The 22,489-nt window shown below is 38.7% G+C and overlaps 1 protein-coding gene across 1 annotated transcript in view; it reads left to right on the forward strand.

The window, feature by feature from the left end:
• Window positions 1–22,489, forward strand: part of LOC134751036 (focal adhesion kinase 1) — a 91,427-nt gene that overhangs the window by 45,973 nt on the left and 22,965 nt on the right. The window contains exons 4-16 of the mRNA XM_063686370.1: window positions 5,837–6,024; window positions 6,673–6,828; window positions 8,144–8,223; window positions 9,291–9,447; window positions 11,084–11,228; window positions 12,410–12,546; window positions 14,607–14,693; window positions 15,832–15,913; window positions 17,489–17,524; window positions 18,786–18,908; window positions 19,812–19,892; window positions 21,179–21,346; window positions 22,336–22,468. Of these exons, the coding sequence (XP_063542440.1) occupies window positions 5,837–6,024; window positions 6,673–6,828; window positions 8,144–8,223; window positions 9,291–9,447; window positions 11,084–11,228; window positions 12,410–12,546; window positions 14,607–14,693; window positions 15,832–15,913; window positions 17,489–17,524; window positions 18,786–18,908; window positions 19,812–19,892; window positions 21,179–21,346; window positions 22,336–22,468 (1,573 nt within the window). The remainder of the gene's footprint in view (window positions 1–5,836; window positions 6,025–6,672; window positions 6,829–8,143; window positions 8,224–9,290; window positions 9,448–11,083; window positions 11,229–12,409; window positions 12,547–14,606; window positions 14,694–15,831; window positions 15,914–17,488; window positions 17,525–18,785; window positions 18,909–19,811; window positions 19,893–21,178; window positions 21,347–22,335; window positions 22,469–22,489) is intronic.

Raw genomic sequence — 22,489 nt, forward strand, 5'->3', positions numbered from 1 at the left:
CCTCTTTGGTATGAAGAAGTCTAATTCTTCTGAATCCTTTTAACGGCTTCCATCTTGAGCTTAGGTAAAATATCGTCCCATACCTTACCTATAGTAATACCTTAACCTAATTACTTAGTAAAAGGTTCTCAGCGCCTTCCAAAAATTCATGTAAATAGCTTGGAAATTTGTCAAAGCATACTTGTTTTGACCTTCTTACATCCATAAAATCTGTTTCTAAATTAAAACATTATATGTATGTAAATAAAGCCTTTTTGTTGTCTATTATTGATTGATTATCTATGACTAGTTATGAGTACTATGACTGACACATATGTTGACACATCAAATATCAAAGGCTTTATTCAATAGAATAAATAATATTAAAGATAGATTAAAATACAAATATATGGAATACTAGCTTTAAATGTTGTTTCTCTTTCAGGTAAGAGTTTTAGTTATTATTATTTCAGTTTGTATTAAGTATTATTTAAATATCATTGTTTGTACTTAATAAAACGTTCTCTTTCAGAGCAACACAATTTAGTTTTTATTTCGTCGTGTCTCGATGGACACAATAACATATTATAAAACAACATTTCTACAGCTATTCTGAACAACCATGGAAAAGTTTAAGTTCGAATTTGTTGTGAAAGCGGGTGAAGATCCGAAAACAAATTTATGCTGCATGACGTCGATTACAAATGCGGACAAGAATATTTTTTTGATTCCGGAAAAACTACAACCAGTGAAACTGCACGAGATAATTATTAAAACTCCAGCATACGAAAAAGTCAAACTTACTTTACAAAAAAGACAAGATAAGAGACAAGTATGGATATCATTGACACCAGAACAGGTCAGCGTTTATATGGATGAAGATGGAAATATGCAATTTAAAGGATATTTGTTAGAAGAGGTTACACTTGAACCTCAACTACAGGCGCCAGCTACGGGTATATCAGAAGAGGCCTTGGCAACGATCTTGGAGAATTTTGTTGATAAAAAGAGAGATATATCTATGCATCAGAACACAAAGAAACTGACCGAGAAAATGATTTTAGATAAATTTACCAATAAAACGACAAATGCAAGTCAATGGCTGACTACTTTTGAGACTGAGTGCCGTCGTGTAGGAATAGAAGAGGATACAAAGAAGATTGAGGCGCTTAGATTGCTTTTAGAAGATTCCTGTTTGGACTGGTACAGGTCCATGATAATTAAATTTACAGCGGACTCGGACTGGTCACAATGGAGCAAAATATTTTGTGAAACTTATGCGGACAAAGGTTGGTCGCCGGTCAGGTATGCAATGTTTTTTAAATATAGACAGGGATCTTTACTTAAATATGCTATAAGAAAAGAAAGGCTTCTGCTAGAGATACATAAAGGGATGGATAAATCTACGTTGATAGACCTTATTGCTATAGGTTTGCCAATATTTGTAGCTGATAGGATAGACAGAGAAGATCTAAAGGAAACTGAGGATTTATTTAACAATCTTAGAGGTTTAGAACACCTGGTGAACAAGAAGATTTGGGAAAAAAAGGTGGTGAGTTTAGAAAATAAAAATAAGGAGAAGAATGGAAAAGATTATCATCCATGTAGAATTTGTGAAAAAGAAAATAGGGAAAACCGGTACCATCCTGAGTCTTTGTGTTGGTTTAAAAATAAAAATAACGTCGGACCAATGTTGTCTATTATTGATTGATTATCTATGACTAGTTATGAGTACTATGACTGACACATATGTTGACACATCAAATATCAAAGGCTTTATTCAATAGAATAAATAATATTAAAGATAGATTAAAATACAAATATATGGAATACTAGCTTTAAATGTTGTTTCTCTTTCAGGTAAGAGTTTTAGTTATTATTATTTCAGTTTGTATTAAGTATTATTTAAATATCATTGTTTGTACTTAATAAAACGTTCTCTTTCAGAGCAACACAATTTAGTTTTTATTTCGTCGTGTCTCGATGGACACAATAACATATTATATGTATTAAATTTGTTGTAACTGATAATGCCATTAAATAAGACCATAAGCGTAGGTACGCCTACGCCTGCTAACAGAATGTATTGTCCGCTATACGTACCCGGTTTTAAGTCAAAATGGGGCACCAACCGGGGTTAACCGGTTAAACCGTTAACCCAGTGTCAAATTATACTGGTAACCATGGTAAATCCATGTTTAACCGGTTAACCCCGGTTTAGTGATCGGTGCAAGTGTCCCTTATAACTACATACAATGCTATTACAGTTATTTGGGAAAGGTTGTCACAATCCCATCGCTTATAGTTAAAACCTAATTGGCTGGGCTAAGCGAAAGTCTCCTTTTCAACTTGGTCCAAAAATACCGGAACATCTAGAAATATCGACATTCAACGGCGTCCTAGCAGGCTATTCGGTAGTGACCCTAATACCTACGAAGCTGGGGTCCCTGGGCGCAAATGCCGGTAGGGGCATTAAGGATGACTCACGTTAGACCGGGTCGTGTCTGGGCCGGAGCTTCCGCCGCTTACTTTTCTTTGACATGACAGGTGATCACGTGATGCTTTCCATAGAAAACGAAGCGCCGGATGCTCCGGCCCGGACACGGCCCGGTCTAACGTGAGTTATCCTGTAATCTGTATGTAATCTGTATGTCTGTATGTATGTATAAGGGTTTGGCGTCGCGTTTGGTGGATGCCACGGGCGACCAAAGGGCTGGCCAGTATTTTGCCCAGAGAATTAGCATCGCTATTCAACGGGGAAATGCAGCCAGCCTGTTGGGCACACTGCCTGCTGGCGGCGAGTTAGAGGGGGTGTTTTGTTTGTAGGGTTTTTTAATGTACATAATTTTAGAGTAAGTAAGTTGACGAAGCCTGTTGCGGATAGTGAGTTTGTGTTCACCTGACGAAGCCTGCGTTGCGGATATAAAATTATGGTCCCTGAATAAATAACACAGTTTATCTGTATGTTTATCACGAATACTTGTTCATGAGTATTTAAGTATGTATATCGTCGCCTAGAGTGGTACCAATAGTACAAGAGCTAAGTTTTGTTTGTGTGAGATTTTCCTTAAATATTTATATTGTGTACCGTGTATTATTATTTAAATTATATTTGTTGTTGTTTGTTATTTTAGCATAGTGTATTCTTTAGGTAGAAACATTTATTTGTAAAAGGATACTTTATTATATAGGTATATTTTTTCTAAGACTAACTTTAATGTCAAACTTAGGGTAAGCATAGTAAGATAGCAACTTAAGTAGGTGCATAAAATATACGCACTGTAATAACTGCATACGCAGTTTGGTGAGTAATTTTGAAATTGATTATGTATATGTCCTTTGAAAAATCAATGAAAAAAAATATATATTTATACTATGCACGAGAAATTATCTGCACTTTATTAACTTATATTACGTATTTTGTTGTCTCAGTATCATACTGGTTTCGCCGTAGGCATTCGCTCCGTAAGCATCTTGAATGACAGGAGTGGGAGTACAAGTAAGCTTTAAAGTGAGTCGTGTGCAATTTGCTGCCCACGAATTCCATTCATGGGTTTGCGCTTTCATTCACAAATTTTCTCAATGAATTTGTGTAGAGGGCGTACTGGTAATGCCCGTATTAAGATGGGCTTATTAGATAATCATGTGAGTTAAAATTTTAAATAAGATCTTATTGTTTTAATAGATATTTATGACATTTAAATTTAAAAGAAAAATCTCAATCTATGTGAATTGCAAACGTCCGTACGCTGCGGTGACCGTTTACCATCAAGCAAGCCGTACGCTTTACCACCTTGGTATAAAATATTTGTCAAAATTTTGTATAATTTTCCATTTGAACACGGGAATTTTGCTAGCCCGGTCCAAATAGGTAGTGTAAATTTGTCTACGTGCCTTTAATAAATAAAAACCGGACAAGTGCGAGTCGGACTCGCCCACCGAGGGTTCCGTACAGGGTTCATGAGATACAGCCTGGTGACAAACAGACGGACAGAGGAGTCTTAGTAATACGGTCCCGTTTTTACCCTTTGGGTACGGAACCCTTAAAAAGCACTTTACCCACAAACATTATGATCTGTAAACGACGTTATTTTCAAATAAAATCCAGCCGTTGACCTCGGCTATTACGCGTCCAACCCAATTACCCAGGGGACGTCATCTGTACCAATCAATACGGCCAACATGGGCATAGATAGCTGTGTTCAGTAGATCTATAGAACGATCGCAGGTACTAATTGGCACCTACGAAGCTAGACTTGACTTAAAGAGATGATTTTAGTCGCAGCTCCTGAGGGATAGGTGGCATGAATGAACCAGGTTTTGCCAAATTGATCCCACGTCTTTTACCAACGTTGATACTACGTACATGTGGCTTTCAATAGCAAGTTTTCAACATGTGACCGAGTCTAATTATCCCTTTAGGGATACACGCATCACTCGTATCTTCCAATTACTCGATACTCACGGGGCGTCAGCTCTACCAATCAATAGCTGCCGATTGCTGAAGCTAACGATTAACAGAATGTTCACCTGATTATTATTTATTATATTATAATAAGACACCCTTAAATTTTTAGATTAACTACGGACGTTTAGCTCTCAATGGCAAGTTTAACATGTGACTGAGTCTAATTATCCCTTCTGAGGTTCACGGGTCGCATCACTCGTATCTTCCAATTACTACGGTATGTTGTGCGATACTCACGGGACGTCATCTCTGCCAATCAATAGTTGCCGATTGCTGTAGCTAACGAGGAGCAGAAGTCACTCAATATTTCACAAACTTACTTATTTATTTACTGAGTAAATTGCAACACTTGCAATCAAACGAAATAATCATACCAAATTCGATAAATATTCGACACCAAGTTGTAGTTCGCTCTTCTAGATTCAAAATACCTCAATCCTTTTTAATGAGGATACAAAAACGAGGAGGAGGCCTTACAAACATTCCCTATTGAAAGTTTGTACGGAACTCTCGGTGCGTAAGTTACACAAACTCGCTCTTGACCGGTTTTTTGTCATGGCCGCTATATTTAATGTTGATCACTTTAATCAGTGTTAACTGTGCGTTAATTAAATTTAACATCACACGTACTACACTGTTAAACACAGAAATACCTTCAAATGGTTTGATTATAATGATAATGTTGTCATAGTATGTTATCCCTCGTCAATGAAACAAACGAAATACTTATCGAGTATAAACAAGATTTAAGCATCAATGAACCACACAGATTCTATTCATTACGCATTACGAGGCGAAATTAGCGGATGTTAACTCATTGTCGACTTAATTAGCAAACTTCGAGCTAACAACTTGAGAGGTTTGCGTATTTAAGTTATTTAACCGACAATATACGACGCTCTGTGGTTCCGTACACGATTCACTTAATTAGAGAACATTCGTGAATTTCTCGGCGAAATACTTCGGGGTATCTGTGAAATGGAATTATAAATTGGAATTCCGCAGGGAACCAAGGTTGCCGAACTTTTGTGACAGTAAGCGTGGCACAATGTTCGTATAACCGATTGATGTTGGAGCAGAATGGTTCTTGAATCGAATCGCGAATAATTGACGTTTTTGATTGATGATTTTACGAGTTTTAACAAAACAGTAAATCTAAACCAAACACAGTAGGTCGTGAATCAAAACCTCCTCGAGTTATAATATTCTGGTTAAGAAAAAATGAAAAAAGAGAGTCAACATTTATGTTTAGTATTTTGGACGTTGTCAAATTAAGGCTGAAAGAAATATGACAAGGTTCTGAAATTTGGCCATCTTAAGTACTTACTACCACTGTCAAAAATACTATGAAATCCCAATTCATTATCAAGTATCATTTTATTATTTTAGGATCGGCGCCGGCGGACCAATCAACATTAAAAGTCCACCTGCCGAACGGTGGTTTCAACGTCGTCCGGGCGTCGGCCGATGAGGACGTACGCTCGGTGCTACGGCTGCTAGCGAGCAGGCTAGCGACCGGCGAGAGAGTATACGCGTCGTGCTACGCGCTACGAGCGAGGCGGTTGACTACTGGCAAGGTAGGCTCAAGTATATACTAGTGGCAGTAGAACCATTATGACGTGCGGCTCCGAGCTACGGCTGTTAGCGAACAGGCTAGCGACCGGTGAGCGAGTATACGCGTCGTGCTACGCGCTACGGGCAAGGCGGTTGACTACTGGCAAGGTAGGCTGAATGAAGCATATATAGTGGCAGTAGAACCATTATGACGGGCGCTCAGTGCTACGGCTATTAGCGACCGGCGAGCGAGTCTACGCGTCGTGCTACGCGCTACGAGCGAGGCTACCGGCTACCAGATAGTCTTATCAGATACCCTTGTGATTTGCGTTGCATGCTACAGCTCACCCAACAACCCAAATATTTGTGAACTGATACGTCATTCAAGCAAAACTGCTTTATGCTAATTAAAGTTTGTGTCAGTGCGTGTTTTTTTACATTGAATATCGGCCCGATTCGAACTAAGTACATTTACTAGTTCTAGAAACGATATGGATTAGATGCGTCAGTGTCAAAAGTGACGTTTTGGTTTGAAGAACACTGACATATCTAATCCATATAGTTTCTAGGACTATTCAATTACTTATCTTAGTTCAAATTGGGCTGACAAATGTTATCGGGGATATACAATTTTAATCAGACAAAGTTCACCTGAATCACTTAATTTTCAGATTCGATGGATCCACCAAGACACGCCAGTATCGGAGCTGCTCGCAAAATGGCCAGCATCGGAATGGCGGTTAGAACTGCGCGTGCGCTACCTGCCCGCCAACTTACGTGGCCTGTGTGACTCTGACCGAGTCACGTTCCACTACTACTTCGATCAGGTACTTACATTATCAATCGCAAGAAAATGTGACATGTTGTGACAAGGGGGAGGGGGGAGTCACAAACTTTGTGACGTCACTTTAACTTATTTAAATTATTTTATTCGCTGTACAGTTAAATGACGAGTTTTTGGAACGATAATCGTTTTTATGCGTTTAATTTTCTTTCCTAATCAGTTTTGGGTTATAAAATGACTAATATTTCTTTTGTCAAAAATATTTTAATAAAATATTAATAATACTTAATTCGATTTGCCGATTTCATTGAAAAAAATGTGACGTCACACCAGGGGGAGAGGGGTTTGCCAAATGTGACCAAGTGTGACAAGGAGGGGGAGGGGTCAAAAAACCTCCAAATTCGTGTGACGTAATTAATGAATGAACCCTAATTGAAGATTTTTTTAACGGTTCCCGGTTTTTGTACCGGCTTTAAGCGTCTTTTTCCAAAACTTTTGCACAGTCTCCCACTTATTTAAAGCTTTAAGGCTTGGCCAAACACAAGGCGCGACGCAGCGCCGCGGTCGCGCGGCGCGACCGCCGTCCATGCTAACAGGTTAGCGACGTCAAACAGACTGCGTCCCGCCGGCATCGCGCCCCGCGCCGCGCGGCCACGCGGCGCGGACGCGGCGGCACGCTGGGTCACATCAGTCGGACGTGAATGAGAAACCCTCTGCGCGCGCATGCTGCTGAATCGAGCGCGAGTCACGCCCGCATCGCGCCGCGTCCGCACCGCGTTCGCGCGCGCGATGAGCGCGTGTTGACAGCGCGAGGCCGACGCAATCCGCGCGCGACCTGTTTGAACAGGCATCACGCGGCGCGGACGCGGCGCTGCGTCGCGCCTGTGTTTGGCCAAGCCTTTAAGCATTCCCGCTGCCAGGGAGTTTTTGGCATTATACTGAGCAACTTTTACTATGGGACCAACCCCGAAATCGCGAAAAGAAATTTGGCTGTTTCAAAGCATACATTTTGGCTGGTCCTTTTTCTATGGGAGGGTTTTTTTTTTCGCGATTTCGGGGTGGAAGTGGTATTAATTCATAGACATTGTATATACAAGTATAGACGCGCCACCGAGCGACCGGGGGTAAGAGAAAGAATATTCATTTATTTTATTCATTTTTTTCTCTTGCACTCTTATAAATTTCGGTATTTCGCTATCGCCTCCTACCTATGATGCCACCCGGTCGGTGATAAGGACAAAGCATAGCACTATTTTCTCTTTCCTCTTATAGGAATCGCAATAAGACTATCTTTCTCTATCAAAGAGTGTCAGGCCCTTGTAGTGCCCTTGTGTTAATTAGATTGTGTATAATTCCAGGTGCGACATGACTACCTCAACGCCAATCATCCCATGGTGGACCAGGATCTGGCGATACAAATATGTTGTTTAGAAATAAAGTGAGTGAGAGTTTTGAATGATTCACGGTTAGTTTCACTAGACTTATATTGACCAGGATATAGACCGTGATTACCTTTTGTATTATTTGTGAGCTCCCGATATTCAGTCACCCGTGAACATGATGCATGTAACTGCGTTGAAATATCGGGAGCTCACAAATAATACAAAAGGTAATCACGGTCTATAACCCGGTCAATATAAGTCTAGTGAAACTAACCGTGAATCATTCAAAACTCTAGTTTCACTAGACTTATATTTTTTATTTATTTGGCTCACAAAACAAGTTACAGACATTTACATAAATTACATTGATGGCTTACAGTTCAGGTCTGGACCATAACTCTAAACATGTGTGCACAAAAGGAAAAGAACATTCAGATTAAAATATAACGCTAGAGGGAGGAGAAATCCAGGAAAACTATACAAATAGTAGTAAGATCTTAAGTCTACGTATACGTAATTAAATTATCTACTACTTAAACTAGGTCTAAAACGAAACAAGACAGAATGTTTAAATTACAACATGCTATAATAACTAAAGAAAAAGATCGGCATTTTGATGTGCGAACGCAGCTTATGAACAGAAAGTCTTACGTATTTTGTTTTTAAAAATGGGCAAGCTGCATTCGAATATGTCCGGGATATAGATCGTGATTACCTTTTGAATTGTTTATGAGTTCCCGATATGCTCGGTTCTCCATACAAACTCTCATTTTAAAACAACTAGCTAAATTGCTTTGAAACTTTGTACTTACAATAGGATAAGGTATATCTATGTCTGTAATTCGTTTATTTAGCTTCAGGTACCATAGCTAAAAAAATACAGCGAATTTAAGTTTTTCATACAAAACTTGTTTTTGCTCTATTTCGTTTGTTTTATAAACTGGAGCTATATAAACTAATTTCAGACCTAGATATACCTAATGTCATTGTATGTGCAAAGTTTCATTACAATCCAACACGTAGTTTTAAAATGAGAGCGGAACTACGTTTGTATGGGAAGGTGCAATTCGGCCGAGCTTGCCGGGGACTCTTAAAGTAATCCGCAAACCTTATCGTGCTCCAGATACTTCTGTAAAGACATGCAAATATCGTTGGACAAGAAGTCCAACATCGAATACCTGGAGAAAGAATTCGGACTGCACAAGTTCCTGCCAAAGTCTGTGCTGGAAGCCATCAAGCCTAAGGTGCTGAAGAAGGCCATACAACAACATTTCAAAAAGGTACCTTATTTAATAAGTTTTAGGGTTTAATTTTACTTACTTCTGCAAAAAAGGTTCAATACGGTACAGGCCTCTACGTTAGACTTTTTTCGAATCTTTAATTATTCTAAAAACCGGCCAAGTGCGAGTCGGGTTCGCGCACGAAGGGTTCCATACCATTATGCAAAAACACGGCAAAAAATCACATTTGTTGTATGGGAGCCCCACTTAAATATTTATTTTATTCTGTTTTTAGTATTTGTTGTTATAGCGGCAACAGAAATACATCATCTGTGAAAATTTCAACTGTCTAGCTATCACGCTTCCTGAGATACAGCCTGGTGACAGACTGACAGCGGAGTCTTAGTAATAGGGTCCCGTTTTTACCCTTTGGTACGGAACCCTAAAAATTAGGAGCGAAAAACAGATTAAATACAATTTTTTTAATGCTAACTCTTAAAGAATTAAAAAAAACAAATGCAAGGGCATAGTTAGACCGAGAAAAGTCTGCAACAATTTTGATAGCATTCGCAGTACAAGTGTTATTTATACGTCATAATTTCATAGAAGTTCGACGTTTAAAATAACACTTGCACTGCGTGTGCTATCAAAATCGTTGCAGACTTCTCGGTCTAACTATGCCCTTGCGCTTGATTTTTTTTTTTTTTATATTTATATTGCAGACTTGTCTTGGTTTAACTCTAGCTGTAGTTGATACACAACGAATTGTGTCAAAATGTTTCCAATAATGTTAATATTGGGAGAGGAAAATGAGGACTACGTATGTATGAAAAGGCAATTTCGCATGGGTCCTCCACTTTTGTCTTAAGATGCGAAGAATCTAATTAGTTATGCCATTATTTTTTGACGGGACTAGTTTTATATTATTCAGTTTTTATACCTTTTATATACTAAGTGTATACAGTTTAGGTTTACTAGGTTAGTTTTTCAGTTAATTGACAAATACCGATGACAGTGATCCTAGGATTCATTTCTATGAATCCTAGGAATCATTAGCATTGTCTTGATGTTGAATCGAAATTTGAATGTTGGTTGATGATTAATAGTACATTATTGTCGAGGTTCGGAAGTAGCTACTTGCTGGCTGAGGATTCGTTTTAAACGGACTCCCAAGGTCGTCCGTTTAAAACGAATCCTCAGCCAGCAAGTAGCCTTCCAGCCGAGTCATATATAGTGCTTTTCTCAAAAATGGCGCAATAAATGCAAATACCTATATAATAGAAATATTTTACAGAAGCAACATTCTTATGTATATATTTTCACAGAAAAAAGTAATAATATTTGCTTTGCCGCCGTTTTATTTTTTTTAATAAAAAATGGAAGTGTATTTTTCTGCTGAAAATACGCCAACCTATTTGAGACACCTAAATAGTCGCGGTACCAACATTATGATAATAAGTACTGATCATCTGTTTGGCTGTTTAATGGACCTATGCCTTCATTTGATATGGCCACTTCAACTTTTAAAAAGTTTGGAACTCGACAAATAATGGAATTTGTATGCAACATTGCAGTCCCGAAATCGAGACTGCAATGATTTTAACTTTTTAATTTTTTGGCTGGCAACGTCAACTTTGTCGTCCATTTTTGAGAAAAAGTATATAACGTTAGTAAAGTTATGCCATTTATATTGCAGGTGGCGAATCTGTCAGACACAGAGTGCATGCTGAAATATCTGGAGACTATGCACACTCACTACGGTTACGATCGAGAGACCTTCACCGGGGCCCTCGGCTCCGGCTGGGCTATTCCTATAGAGCTCGCCATTGGACCCGATATAGGTAAGTCAAACGATATGCGAAAAAAAACCGGCCAAGTGCGAGTCGGACTCGCCCGCCGAGGGTTCCGTACTTTTTAGTATTTGTTGTTATAGCGTCAACATAAATACATCATCTGTGAAAATTTCAACTGTCTAGCTATCACGGTTCATGAGATACAGCCTGGTGACAGACAGACAGACGGACAGCGGAGTCTTAGTAATAGGGTCCCGTTTTTACCCTTTGGGTACGGAACCCTAAAAAGTGAAAATATGCTCGAAAGTTTTCCTTTCACGTCTCCTTGGCTCCTTGCGAACGCTATGAAAAGTTATCGTAAAACTTACATAATAGGGCTGTTGACAATTTTTTAGAACTGTTTTCATTTTATAGATAGTCACGTAATAGGGAATATTACGCGAAACTCTGCGTAGGGGGCGCCAGGGCGCCACTACCTTTATCTAACATATCTGTCACTCTTGCATATTCGAGCGATAAAGAGGCAGATAGCGAATTTTCGGATTCGCGTTTCCCGGTAGGTCCTCAGTAAGCAAACCGCCTTGATGCATCAATGTCATATTTTATTATCTCTGAAAACTTGTCAAAAACCTGTTAATGGTTGGTTAACCTATAGTTTACTAAAAAGGCTAGTCCTGCACTCTGGTGGCAGAACATTGCAGTAATATCCCCTATTATTGCAAAAAAAAAATTGTAAAATTTTTTATTCATTAATTTTTAATAAAAAATCGATTAATTAGTTTAGTGTTAAAGTTTCGCGCAAAAACGCTCTAAGCTGTCACGTGATCTTGATGACGTAACGATGTGATAAACAAACTGCTGTAAGTGCCAGAGTGGTTTGACAACTTGTCTGTGCGTCACTAGACTTATATTGACCGGGATATAGACCGTGATTACCTTTTGTATTATGTTTTGTATTAAATATCGGGAGCTCACAAATAATACAAAAGGTAATCACGGTCTATATCCCGGTCAATATAAGTCTAGTGAAACTAACCGTGAATCATTCAAAACTCTAATTGTCTGTGCGTGTTTCTCACACAGTGACGTCACGCGCTCCAATTTGCGTTTGCAGTCACGTGATGCTGGGCATTATTTTAAATACTTTAAAATAGGTTTTAAAATAGAAATTGTGTCAAAAAATAATGCTGTTTACGTTTCTCTATTAATCTTCTTTTGTCAATTTGCAGATATATCGTACGTGTCTCACAAGGCGGGCGAGCCGCCGACGTACACGAAAATCGCTTCTTTCGCCGACATTGTCGCCGTGCAGACGCTCAAGTCCAACTGTCAGTCGCAGTCGCAAACTACGCAATCGCAATCGCAGGTTGGTATATTATACAGGCGCAAATTTCGTCAGTCATCGCCTCACGGGCGAAAACTCGTATAGCGGTTAACGGCTATTCTTGATGAAGCCTCATGAACGTCAGCTGCCGCTCCGTTGGTGGGATGAGGAATAGCAGTTTCCACCAACCACTATACGAGTTTTCGCCCGGGAGGCGATTGGTCATGGAAATCTGTTCGTCCGGTCCGCGGTCTATTAGTTTAGTTGTTACGACATCGTCGCCGTGCAGGCAAGTCCAATCGTAGTCGCGGGTTGGTATAGTGTAGCACCCGTTCGTTGTAAACATTCCATTTGTCCGCGCGAAACTATTTGCCTTGTCTTCTTTAGTGCGGACCATAGAGTAACTTATACTAGAGCGGTACTGTCATAGTAAATTTTGTAACCCCAGTAAATTCACTGCCATCTGTCGACACACTTTAAATCTAAAAATGAAGATTTATAAAAATACGATAAAATGTATTTAAATATGGATAAATGTTTTTTTTTATTTGCATTAATTATTTTTATGATTTTGACCCATGTTTTTTCACTGATATGCGTTAAAATTGTTAAATAACAAACGAAACCGTCAACGCCATCTATACGACAGTAGGCCAAAGCTAGTAGCGCCCTCTGAACGAGAATCAAATTTTCTTGATTTTCGAGGCACGTTTTTTCTTTAGACTGTATCCATCTATTACGGAGTTATATCTATCTTTGGTGCCGACCATAGAGTAACTTATACTAGAGCGGTACTGTCATATTAAATTTTGTAACCCCAGTAAATTCACTGCCATCTGTCGACACACTTTAAAACAAAAATGAAGATTTATAAAAATACGATAAAATGTATTTAAATATGGATAAATGATTTTTTTATTTGCTTTAATTATTTTTATGATTTTGACCCATGTTCTTTCACTGATATGCGTTAAAATTGTTAAATAACAAACGAAGCAGTCAACGCCATCTATACGACAGTAGGCCAAAGCTAGTGGCGCCTTCTGAACGAGAATCAAATTTTCTTGATTTTCGAGGCACGTTTTTTCCTTAGACTGTATCCATCTATTACGGAGTTATATCTATCTTTGATAGAATATAGTACCGTTCTTACCCTTTGGGTACGGAACCCTAAAAACGTGCCTCGGAAATAAATAAATAAATAATTCTCGCATAGATGGCGTTTAAACCTTTGGCCTATTCTCGACTAGATGGCGGTGATGGTTTCGTTTGTTATTTAACAATTTTAACGCATATCAGTGAAAAAACATGGGTCAAAATCATAAAAATAATTAATGCAAATAAAAAAAAACATTTATCTTTGGTGCGGACGAACGGAATACGCTAGCACCATCTATGTTCCCTGATAGATATGACCTCGGTCTCTTTAAAGCAAGTGTGAATAGGCTATTACTGAACCGGTGAGCTCCATCTTAGGCTCTGTTACGCGACACGCTATACATCAAAAATGCGTTTCTATGTGTGAACGGCACGTCTGTACACGCGGCATGCGTCATAGTGTGAGTAAGTTGCTTAAAAACAGTACTGAGCGATCGGTAAAAGCTCGTCAATCTGGCGTCGCGGGGCGAGGTAATTCGAGTCGGGGCGGGGCGGTGCGTGGCCGTTCTGTATGATAATAGGTACTATTACTTATTCTGTGGCTCTGTCTTCACTTTCCATCAGGTGTGACCATAGGTTTTAAAGTAAAATTTTATTTTTAAAATTACATCGATTTAGTGAATCACACTAAAAATCGCCAATCAATGGTCAATCGGATCAGATATACTCTCACTGAGCGTAAGCGTCATGGAATGCTTGCCCGGAAGCGCGGATCTTGGTATTTTTTTTGTGTTTCGAAGATAAAATAAAAAGTTATCGCTAACTGAGCGATTACTTTTTTTTATTTTCAAAGCACAAAAAAATAGAAATTTCCCCTAAAGCATAATATTGCTCATTTGTAGAAATAGTTTTCATATGCAGAATGCAAAATTTTTATAATTTCTAAAGTGCGGTTTAGACCTAAATTCGTGATTTTTTTCAAGCGAAATGACGTGATGTTTCAGAGCGGTTCGTCGTGCGGCAAGGCGGCGCTGCAGCTGCGGGTGAAGGGCGCCACGGAGACGCTCACTATTACATGCAGCAGTGTCGAGGTAATACCACAAAAACTTCCTATAAAACCAAACTTTGACAGCGATTCAGGGGCGAATCATGCTGTCCCTTTCTTACGTATGGTACCATCCCTTTCGTCTATTTAGGGTTGTCAAAATTCAAGTCCTGGTCATGTGGTGTGGTCATGGTGGTGTGTCATGGTCCTGGGTTCGAATCCCGGTAAGGGCATTTATTTGTGTGATGAGCACAGATATTTGTACCTGAGTCATGGGTGTTTTCTATGTATTTAAGTATTTATATTATATATATATATATATATATATATATATCGTTGTCGGAGTACCCATAACACAAGCCTCCTTGGGCTTACCGTGGACTTAGTCAATCTGTCCTATAAAATGTATTTATTTGTATTTGTACGTAAGTCATTATCTTATCTGTGGTCGTACACGCTTTAGGACGTCAACCCTAATAATTGCTCGCAGCAATGCTGAGCCGAACGGAGCCGAGAATGCCCGAAAGGATCACTTTCGCCCCCCTGGTAATAGTAATACGCATTAGGTACTGCTCAAATCATTCCAGTAGTGTAGAGCTAGCACAGGAGCGGCGCGACAGTATCTCGCCCGCGAGATAGACTACCCTAAGTGTAAATATTAATTAGAGTGGGACGGATAGTCTATCTCGCGGGCGAGATACTGTCGCGCCGCTCCTGTGCTAGACCTACAGTCACATAAAAGAAAGAGATAATCGAACGAGCGAAGCAAGGAAGGGATTCATCTTGGAACTGGTACGCAGCGGGCTATGGACACATCCCGGCATTTCGAAACTTTTTATTTTCGATAACATACATACATACATACAATCACGCCTATTTCGCGGAGGGATAGGCAGAGACCACGGATTTCTACTTGCTACGATCCTGACATACCTCTTTCGCTTCCTTCACTTTCATATTCACTACTACTGTTTTTTTTACTGCGACAATAAATGACTTTTTATTTATTTATTCCTCATACACGCTCGCCGGTTTAGGGTGCTCTTGACCTGGCCTTTCTTCAGGATTTCCCCGATCTGATCAGAGAAAATCCGCAGAGTTCTACCCCTTCCAACTCCCGCATCTACCTCTCGTTATATTCGATAACATTAGTACATTTTAACCTTTATTCTATTACGTTACAGGCAGCGGAAAGCTTAGCAGACTTAGTAGATGGGTATTGCAGACTAGTCACAGAATCGCAGACCTCGCTATGGAACAGAACAAGTGAGCACCATATCGCCGCTATACTTACTCAACCTCGTATCTGCAACACTCATTTGATGACAAAAACACCCGTATTCCGAATGAAAGAAAAGCGACATTTCCATCAAATGATTGTTGCAGATATGAGGTTGAGTAAGTATAACGACGATATATTGATTTAAACTAGCGCCATTTTCACTCATAATTTTAAACTAACACGGGTCTAAATCGCGTAAAAACTTACGTTTATTTATGGCCTGACGTTTCGAACGTGACGTTACGTTCGTGGTAACAGGCAGACTGGCGAGGAATTGTATCAACATCTTGCTGCGCGGGTTTTGCGAACTACCCGCACTTGATCTTGATTATTAACTTGTACGCTAGGGTTGTCACTTTGCCTACACACAACACTCACGACATCCGATGGTATGTGGTGGGATGTTCTTTCCCCCTTACAGTTGCTTATCACTGGTAACGTCACGTTCGAAACGTCAGGCCATAAATAAACGTAAGTTATTACGCGATTACAGAAATACAGAAATACAGACTTTATTGGTAAATATAAACAGTACACTTTACACGTCATAAACACTATTGAGTACTTAATTATAACCTTATCATTAGATATAAGTAACAAACAAGTAACATTCTAACATTATTAGTAGGTAGGTAGGTAATAGAACCTGTTTTCGAACGGTGCTGGGTCAATTACTCACCGGCGCACTCGTAAAGTCAGCAATACGATAGTATGCCTGATCTATAAGAAATGATTTAAGTTTCTTTTTGAATATCGCATCGCTAGTCGAGTCTTTAATGACATTAGGTACGGAGTTGTAGGCAATCGGTCCCATGACGTCGAGCGATTGTCGAGACTTAGCGAGTCGATGCTTTGGGAATTGCAACCGTGGTCGTCTTCGCGTCGAGGTGTCACAAATTTTAGCGCTATATTTATAATTATGTATATTTGACCTTACATACATGCACACAGTCAATATGTATATAGACGGTAACGTTAAGATTTTATGTTTTTTAAACAAGGACTGAGCAGGATGGTCAAATGGTTTTCCGTCAATTATACGCAGGGCTCGTTTCTGCATTTTAAACACTCTGTCGCGGTCTGCCGCTGTGCACCAGAGATCTACACCTTGCATAAGAATCGAATGGAAATATCCATAGTAAGCAGCTTTGATATTCTCTATAGATAAACTGGGTGCTATCCTGGACAGTGCGAAACACGCTGCAGCCAATTTGTCACAAGTCGTCTGTATGTGTGGGGCCCACTTTAGGCCGGCATCAATATGGAAGCCTAGGTACTTAGCCGTTTCGACTTGTGGAATTGGGGTGTTATTTAATATAATATCTAGATTGGGCTTATTTGACTTTTTTAACTGGAAGTGGACAATATTTGTTTTTTCTAGGTTTAGAAGCATGCCATTGGCGGAAAACCATTCGACCAGTTGATTAATGACGTGACAGATCTTTGATTTTAGTAAGCACCATTTTACACTTTCACAACTACATACTCACAATACAACTGCGTTCTTAATTATTTTATCATTTATCCCATGTGTAATACTCATAATATTTTATTGCAAGCTACTGTATGGAAGTCGCTGAATTGTCAATGCAAAAGTAAGTACGATATTTACCAAAAATAGCTTAACTAAAGGTTACTATAGTTTGAATCTTCTCAAATTATTTTTACGTCTAAGATCTTAATCTGTTAAACAAAAGCCATTGTTCAAATGTTATTATTAATCACTGAGCGCGTGCTACGTCGCGTGCCATTGTCAGACATAATGGCACACAATGGCCGACCGCCTACACAAAAGATACAATGGCTTTTGTTTAACAAATTACCGTCGTAGGCGTAATAATCATTTAAGAAGATGCGGACTATAATAACTTTGTGAAGTTTTGTTTTAAGTCACAAATGAAACGGAAATACTTAGCAAGCTTATCTCCAAATCTCGAGAAAATGGTCTTCAAATTATCATTTCAAAATTAGTAACAGCAGAGCAAGTGTAGCGCCTGAAAAAAGTGTAATAGCAATCATTCAATTTGAGCACACAAATTGTTTACACAAATTATCTCAATTCCACATAACATTCATTAAGCGATGATTTTCGAGATAAAAACTATCCTATATCACAGATTATATAATAGTTCTTACGAACAGATACTTATCTCTCAAAGAAAACGCAAATACCTACTGTTTTGATACCTACACAAAAATACAATGAAATGACCTTCAACGCGCCGCACCGCGCGCACCGGCACAACGTTAGGGTTGCCGACGCTTCTTTCAAATACTTAGGTGTCTTAGGTAGATATCTAGCTATAAATGTGTCATAAAAAACATTACCTACGTCTTTAAAACAATGTAATAGTACCTACGTAGCTTGTAACTATCGTAAAAATAATAACAGTAGGTGTAAGTACCTATATTGAGAATGTCTACTTAATTTTCCTCATCCGTCTAAAGAGGAAAAAACTATTTTTTATTTGTTTCGTTGTTTTTTGCATCCATCCACACTACAAGCTGTGTAATTTTAGTTCGTGACGAAGACATTTCTTTGGCATAGCGCGCGGTGACGTGCGTGCGTGAGCGCGTGTGGCAACCAACTGGCTAGCTTGAGTCCCGCCGGCGGGAAGCGAGTCGTAGGTATAAATCCGAGCTCGCGCGGAGAGTTCCATAGGCCTGCCTATATCCTTCTCCGGAACTCAATCTATCTATATGCCAAATTTCACCTAAATCGGTTGAGCGGTTTAAGCGTGAAGAGGTAACACACAGACAGACAGGCAGACTTTCGCATTTATAATATTAGCATTGATTCTATTTGCCTGTATGTATGTTTCTAAAACAACATTAACATATCCGTTTCGTTTCCAGCGGAGATGAGCTCAAGCTCGTCGGAAGGCAAGACCAGTACGTGGGAGGGCAACACGGCGACGCTGTTGTCAGAGGACTATGCCGAGATTGTCGACGACGACGCTGACTACTCCACACCGGCCGGTTTGTCATTTATCATTACAACTACCATTAGAGCGGTACTGTCATAGTAAATTTTGTAACCACAGTAAATTCACTGCCATCTATCGACACACTTTAAAACTAAAAATTAAGGTTCTATAAAATTACGATAAAATGTATTTAAATGTGGATAAATTATTTTTTTATTTGCATTAATTATTTTTATGATTTTGACCCATGTTCTTTCACTGATATGCGTTAAAATTGTTAAATAACAAACGAAACCGTCAACGCCATCTATACGACAGTAGGCCAAAGCTAGTAGCGCCCTCTGATCGAAAGTCAAATTTTCTTGATTTTCGAGGCACGTTTTTTCCTTAGACTGTATCCATCTATTACGGAGTTATATCTATCTTTGATAGAATATAGTACCGTTCTTACCCTTTGGGTACGGAACCCTAAAAACGTGCCTCGGAAATAAATAAATAAATAATTCTCGCATAGATGGCGTTTAAACCTTTGGCCTATTCTCGACTAGATGGCGGTGATGGTTTCGTTTGTTATTTAACAATTTTAACACATCAGTGAAAGAAGATGGGTCAATAAATACAAATTACTAAGAAAAGCTGTAAAAAGTAATGAAATAAACTCATTTGTATTTGTATTTTGAATTTGAAATAAAAAAATCATTTATTCATATAATTTTATCCTGTATATATACATTTTTTGATATTTTTATTTTTAGTTTTAATCATGTGTCGATAGATGGCAGTAAATTTACTGTGACTACAAAATTTACCAAAGAATTGACCAAATGACAGTACCCCTCTATCTCTTTGGTATTGGTATAGAAATAAATATGAAAGTAATGTTGTGCTCCTTATGTTTATTATTGATAAAAGATATGAATACTTCTGTTAAATATAAATATTATTATATTTCTAGTTCGAGACTACGAGTTGGTCCGGAATCAGATCGAGCTCACCGGCATTATCGGAGAAGGGCAGTTTGGCGACGTACACAAAGGTACAAACACTATAAAATACAAGACAAATTATTTGTCCTTATTGTACACCATTCAAAAAACAAACGAAGCAAATTATAGGTATTATGTACCTACATTAATAAAAACGCATTTAACTGATTTGCAAGACCGAAGTGATCCCATAAGTGTTCCGTTTGTCAAAACAAAGTTTTGCACGAAACACTAAAAATTCTTCTCGTTTCTTACTTTCAAAAAGCTAATTATTATCTAAATAAAATGTAAAGAACATGGCTGTCATTTCTCTCCCCGAAAAACAAGGATAAAAATATAGCCAATTTCTGTTTAGTTTGATGTCCAAATTTCCTAAAAGATGGCGCTGTTCCAGACGGAAACTAGGTAACGCTAGTTAACTTCATCGTAGAATGTATAAAGAAAACTGTCAATATTTTTTTTATACAATTGTAGTTAAACGGCATTACAGCAAATACCAATGCGCAGAGAAACTTAACCTAACAGAATATTTCATTTCAAGAAAAATATAATACAAAAGCAAATATAGTACAAGATACAAAATATACAGGAAGAAACAGAAATAACACATCACATAACATAGTAGAAAACAATCAAATGAATTAGATTATTTACATTTAAAAATGTCATCTATGTGTGACATGAACAGACTAGGAAAGCAATATTAAATGTATGTTTCTCGTTCTTCTTTCAATGGAACGCTTTTACAGTTTCTGTTCCTCAAAGGAGGCCAGTGGTTAATACTAAACTAAAAGTGCCGGAAGTGTAATTTTTTCCTTTAATATAAAATTTGGAGTATCGCTTTTTTAAACTAAGTGTTATCTTAAAAAACATAATGGGTCACTGACCTGTCCCAGTAAAGTAGTAGTAGTAGTAGTAGTAGTAAACTCTTTATTGTACAAATATACACATTAAAAATTACATGGTACAAATAATAAGATGTACAAAGGCGAACTTATCCCTAGTGTGCGTGAAGTGCGCTTGTGTGTGAAATGGAATAAAACATTTTTTTTATACCACGTCGGTGGCAATCAAGCATACGGCCCCCCTGATGGTAAGCAGTTACCGTAGCCTATGGACGCCTGCAACACCGGAGATATTACACGCGCGTTGCCGACCCTTTAAAAACCTGTACACTCCTTTTTTGAAGAACCCCATACTGTAGCCCCTCGGGAAAACCTCGGCAGGGAGCTCATTCCACAGCCGAAGCGTACGCGGATTGACAGAATCTGAAAATTTACCCATCGCAACCGTCGCCTTAGTAATCGTACATTACATATAGGTATTATAATTTCAGGCACGTGTCGAGTGGCCTCAGCCAACCACCCCTCCCTCCGTCGGCAACTCACCATACAAAAGCAGCAGGGGAAAGGCTCAGGCGGAGAATACATACTACCCGTCGCCGTGAAGACCTGCAAGCTGGATGCAGACCTAGATACCGCCGAGAAGTTTCTGGAAGAAGCTTGTGAGTGTACCTCTTTATTAGGCTCACCATACAGAAGCAGCAGTAATTTGTTGAAATCGGGTAGTTTTTCTTGATTTTCTCTAAAATAAGCGGGTTAAAATTAAAAATATGTATACAGAATTGAAGAACCGACTGAGAAAAAAGTTAACTTTATTAATTAAGATATTTGAAGTCATTCTTAAAATGGAGCTAGAAGTTTAAAATCGTGTTTATTGACCCCGTTTTACGGTAATAAATAAATAAATATATGGGGACAAACTTACACAGGTCCCAAATTTATCAAAGCTTGTACTATGAGTACTAAGCGACGATTTCCAACTTAGTAAGTAGAGTTTTTTATGTTACTTTTATTGAGTAGGTATTAAATAGTAGATTGTGTCACAAGGGAGCAAAATGACATATTTACGGCGAGGGCGTACATTGAATCCTAAACGAAGCGAAGAATTCTATAATAGAATCCCGAGCGTAAGGGATTCAAGTGTGTTACGCCCAAGATGGAAATTATTTTGCTACCACGTGACACATACTGCTTTTCACATCACCTATGAGGTAATTATGATGTTTGAAAATATTATTTAACTTCAAAAAATGTCCAAAAAGATGTAAAAATTGTGTCCTACAACAGAAAAGTGTTACTTTGATCCCTAGATTTGATTTGTTCTGCTAGGGCAGGGAAGAAAAATGCCACTTTGATCTCTCATAGCAGGGAAGAAGAAGCCCTTTTTCGAATTGGTAATGTGAAATAGTTATTTACGATACAAGTGCGGAAAAGACGAAATTCGAAACGAGTGGCGATAAATTAAAACACTACCGCAGGGAGTGTTTTAAATCGACACGAGTTGCGAATTACCTATTCGCACGTGTATCGTACAACGTTTTACAGTACATATGGCCCTTTAAACTTTCGACATATGCACAAAAAGTGCTCTTTACGCACTAGTGCGAGAAAGTAGCACCATATGTACTGTAAAGTTTATTATTATTTACAGATATAATGCAGCAGTTCTCTCACCCGCACATCATCGGGCTGGTGGGCGTGTGCAGCGCGCCGCCGATATGGATCGTCATGGAGCTGGCTACCCTGGGCGAACTTAGGGCTTACTTGCAACAAAACGCGAGGAGGTGGGTCTAATACACCTTCAC

The sequence above is a fragment of the Cydia strobilella genome, chromosome 21 (assembly GCF_947568885.1).
Source record: "Cydia strobilella chromosome 21, ilCydStro3.1, whole genome shotgun sequence".
NCBI lineage: Eukaryota > Metazoa > Arthropoda > Insecta > Lepidoptera > Tortricidae > Cydia > Cydia strobilella.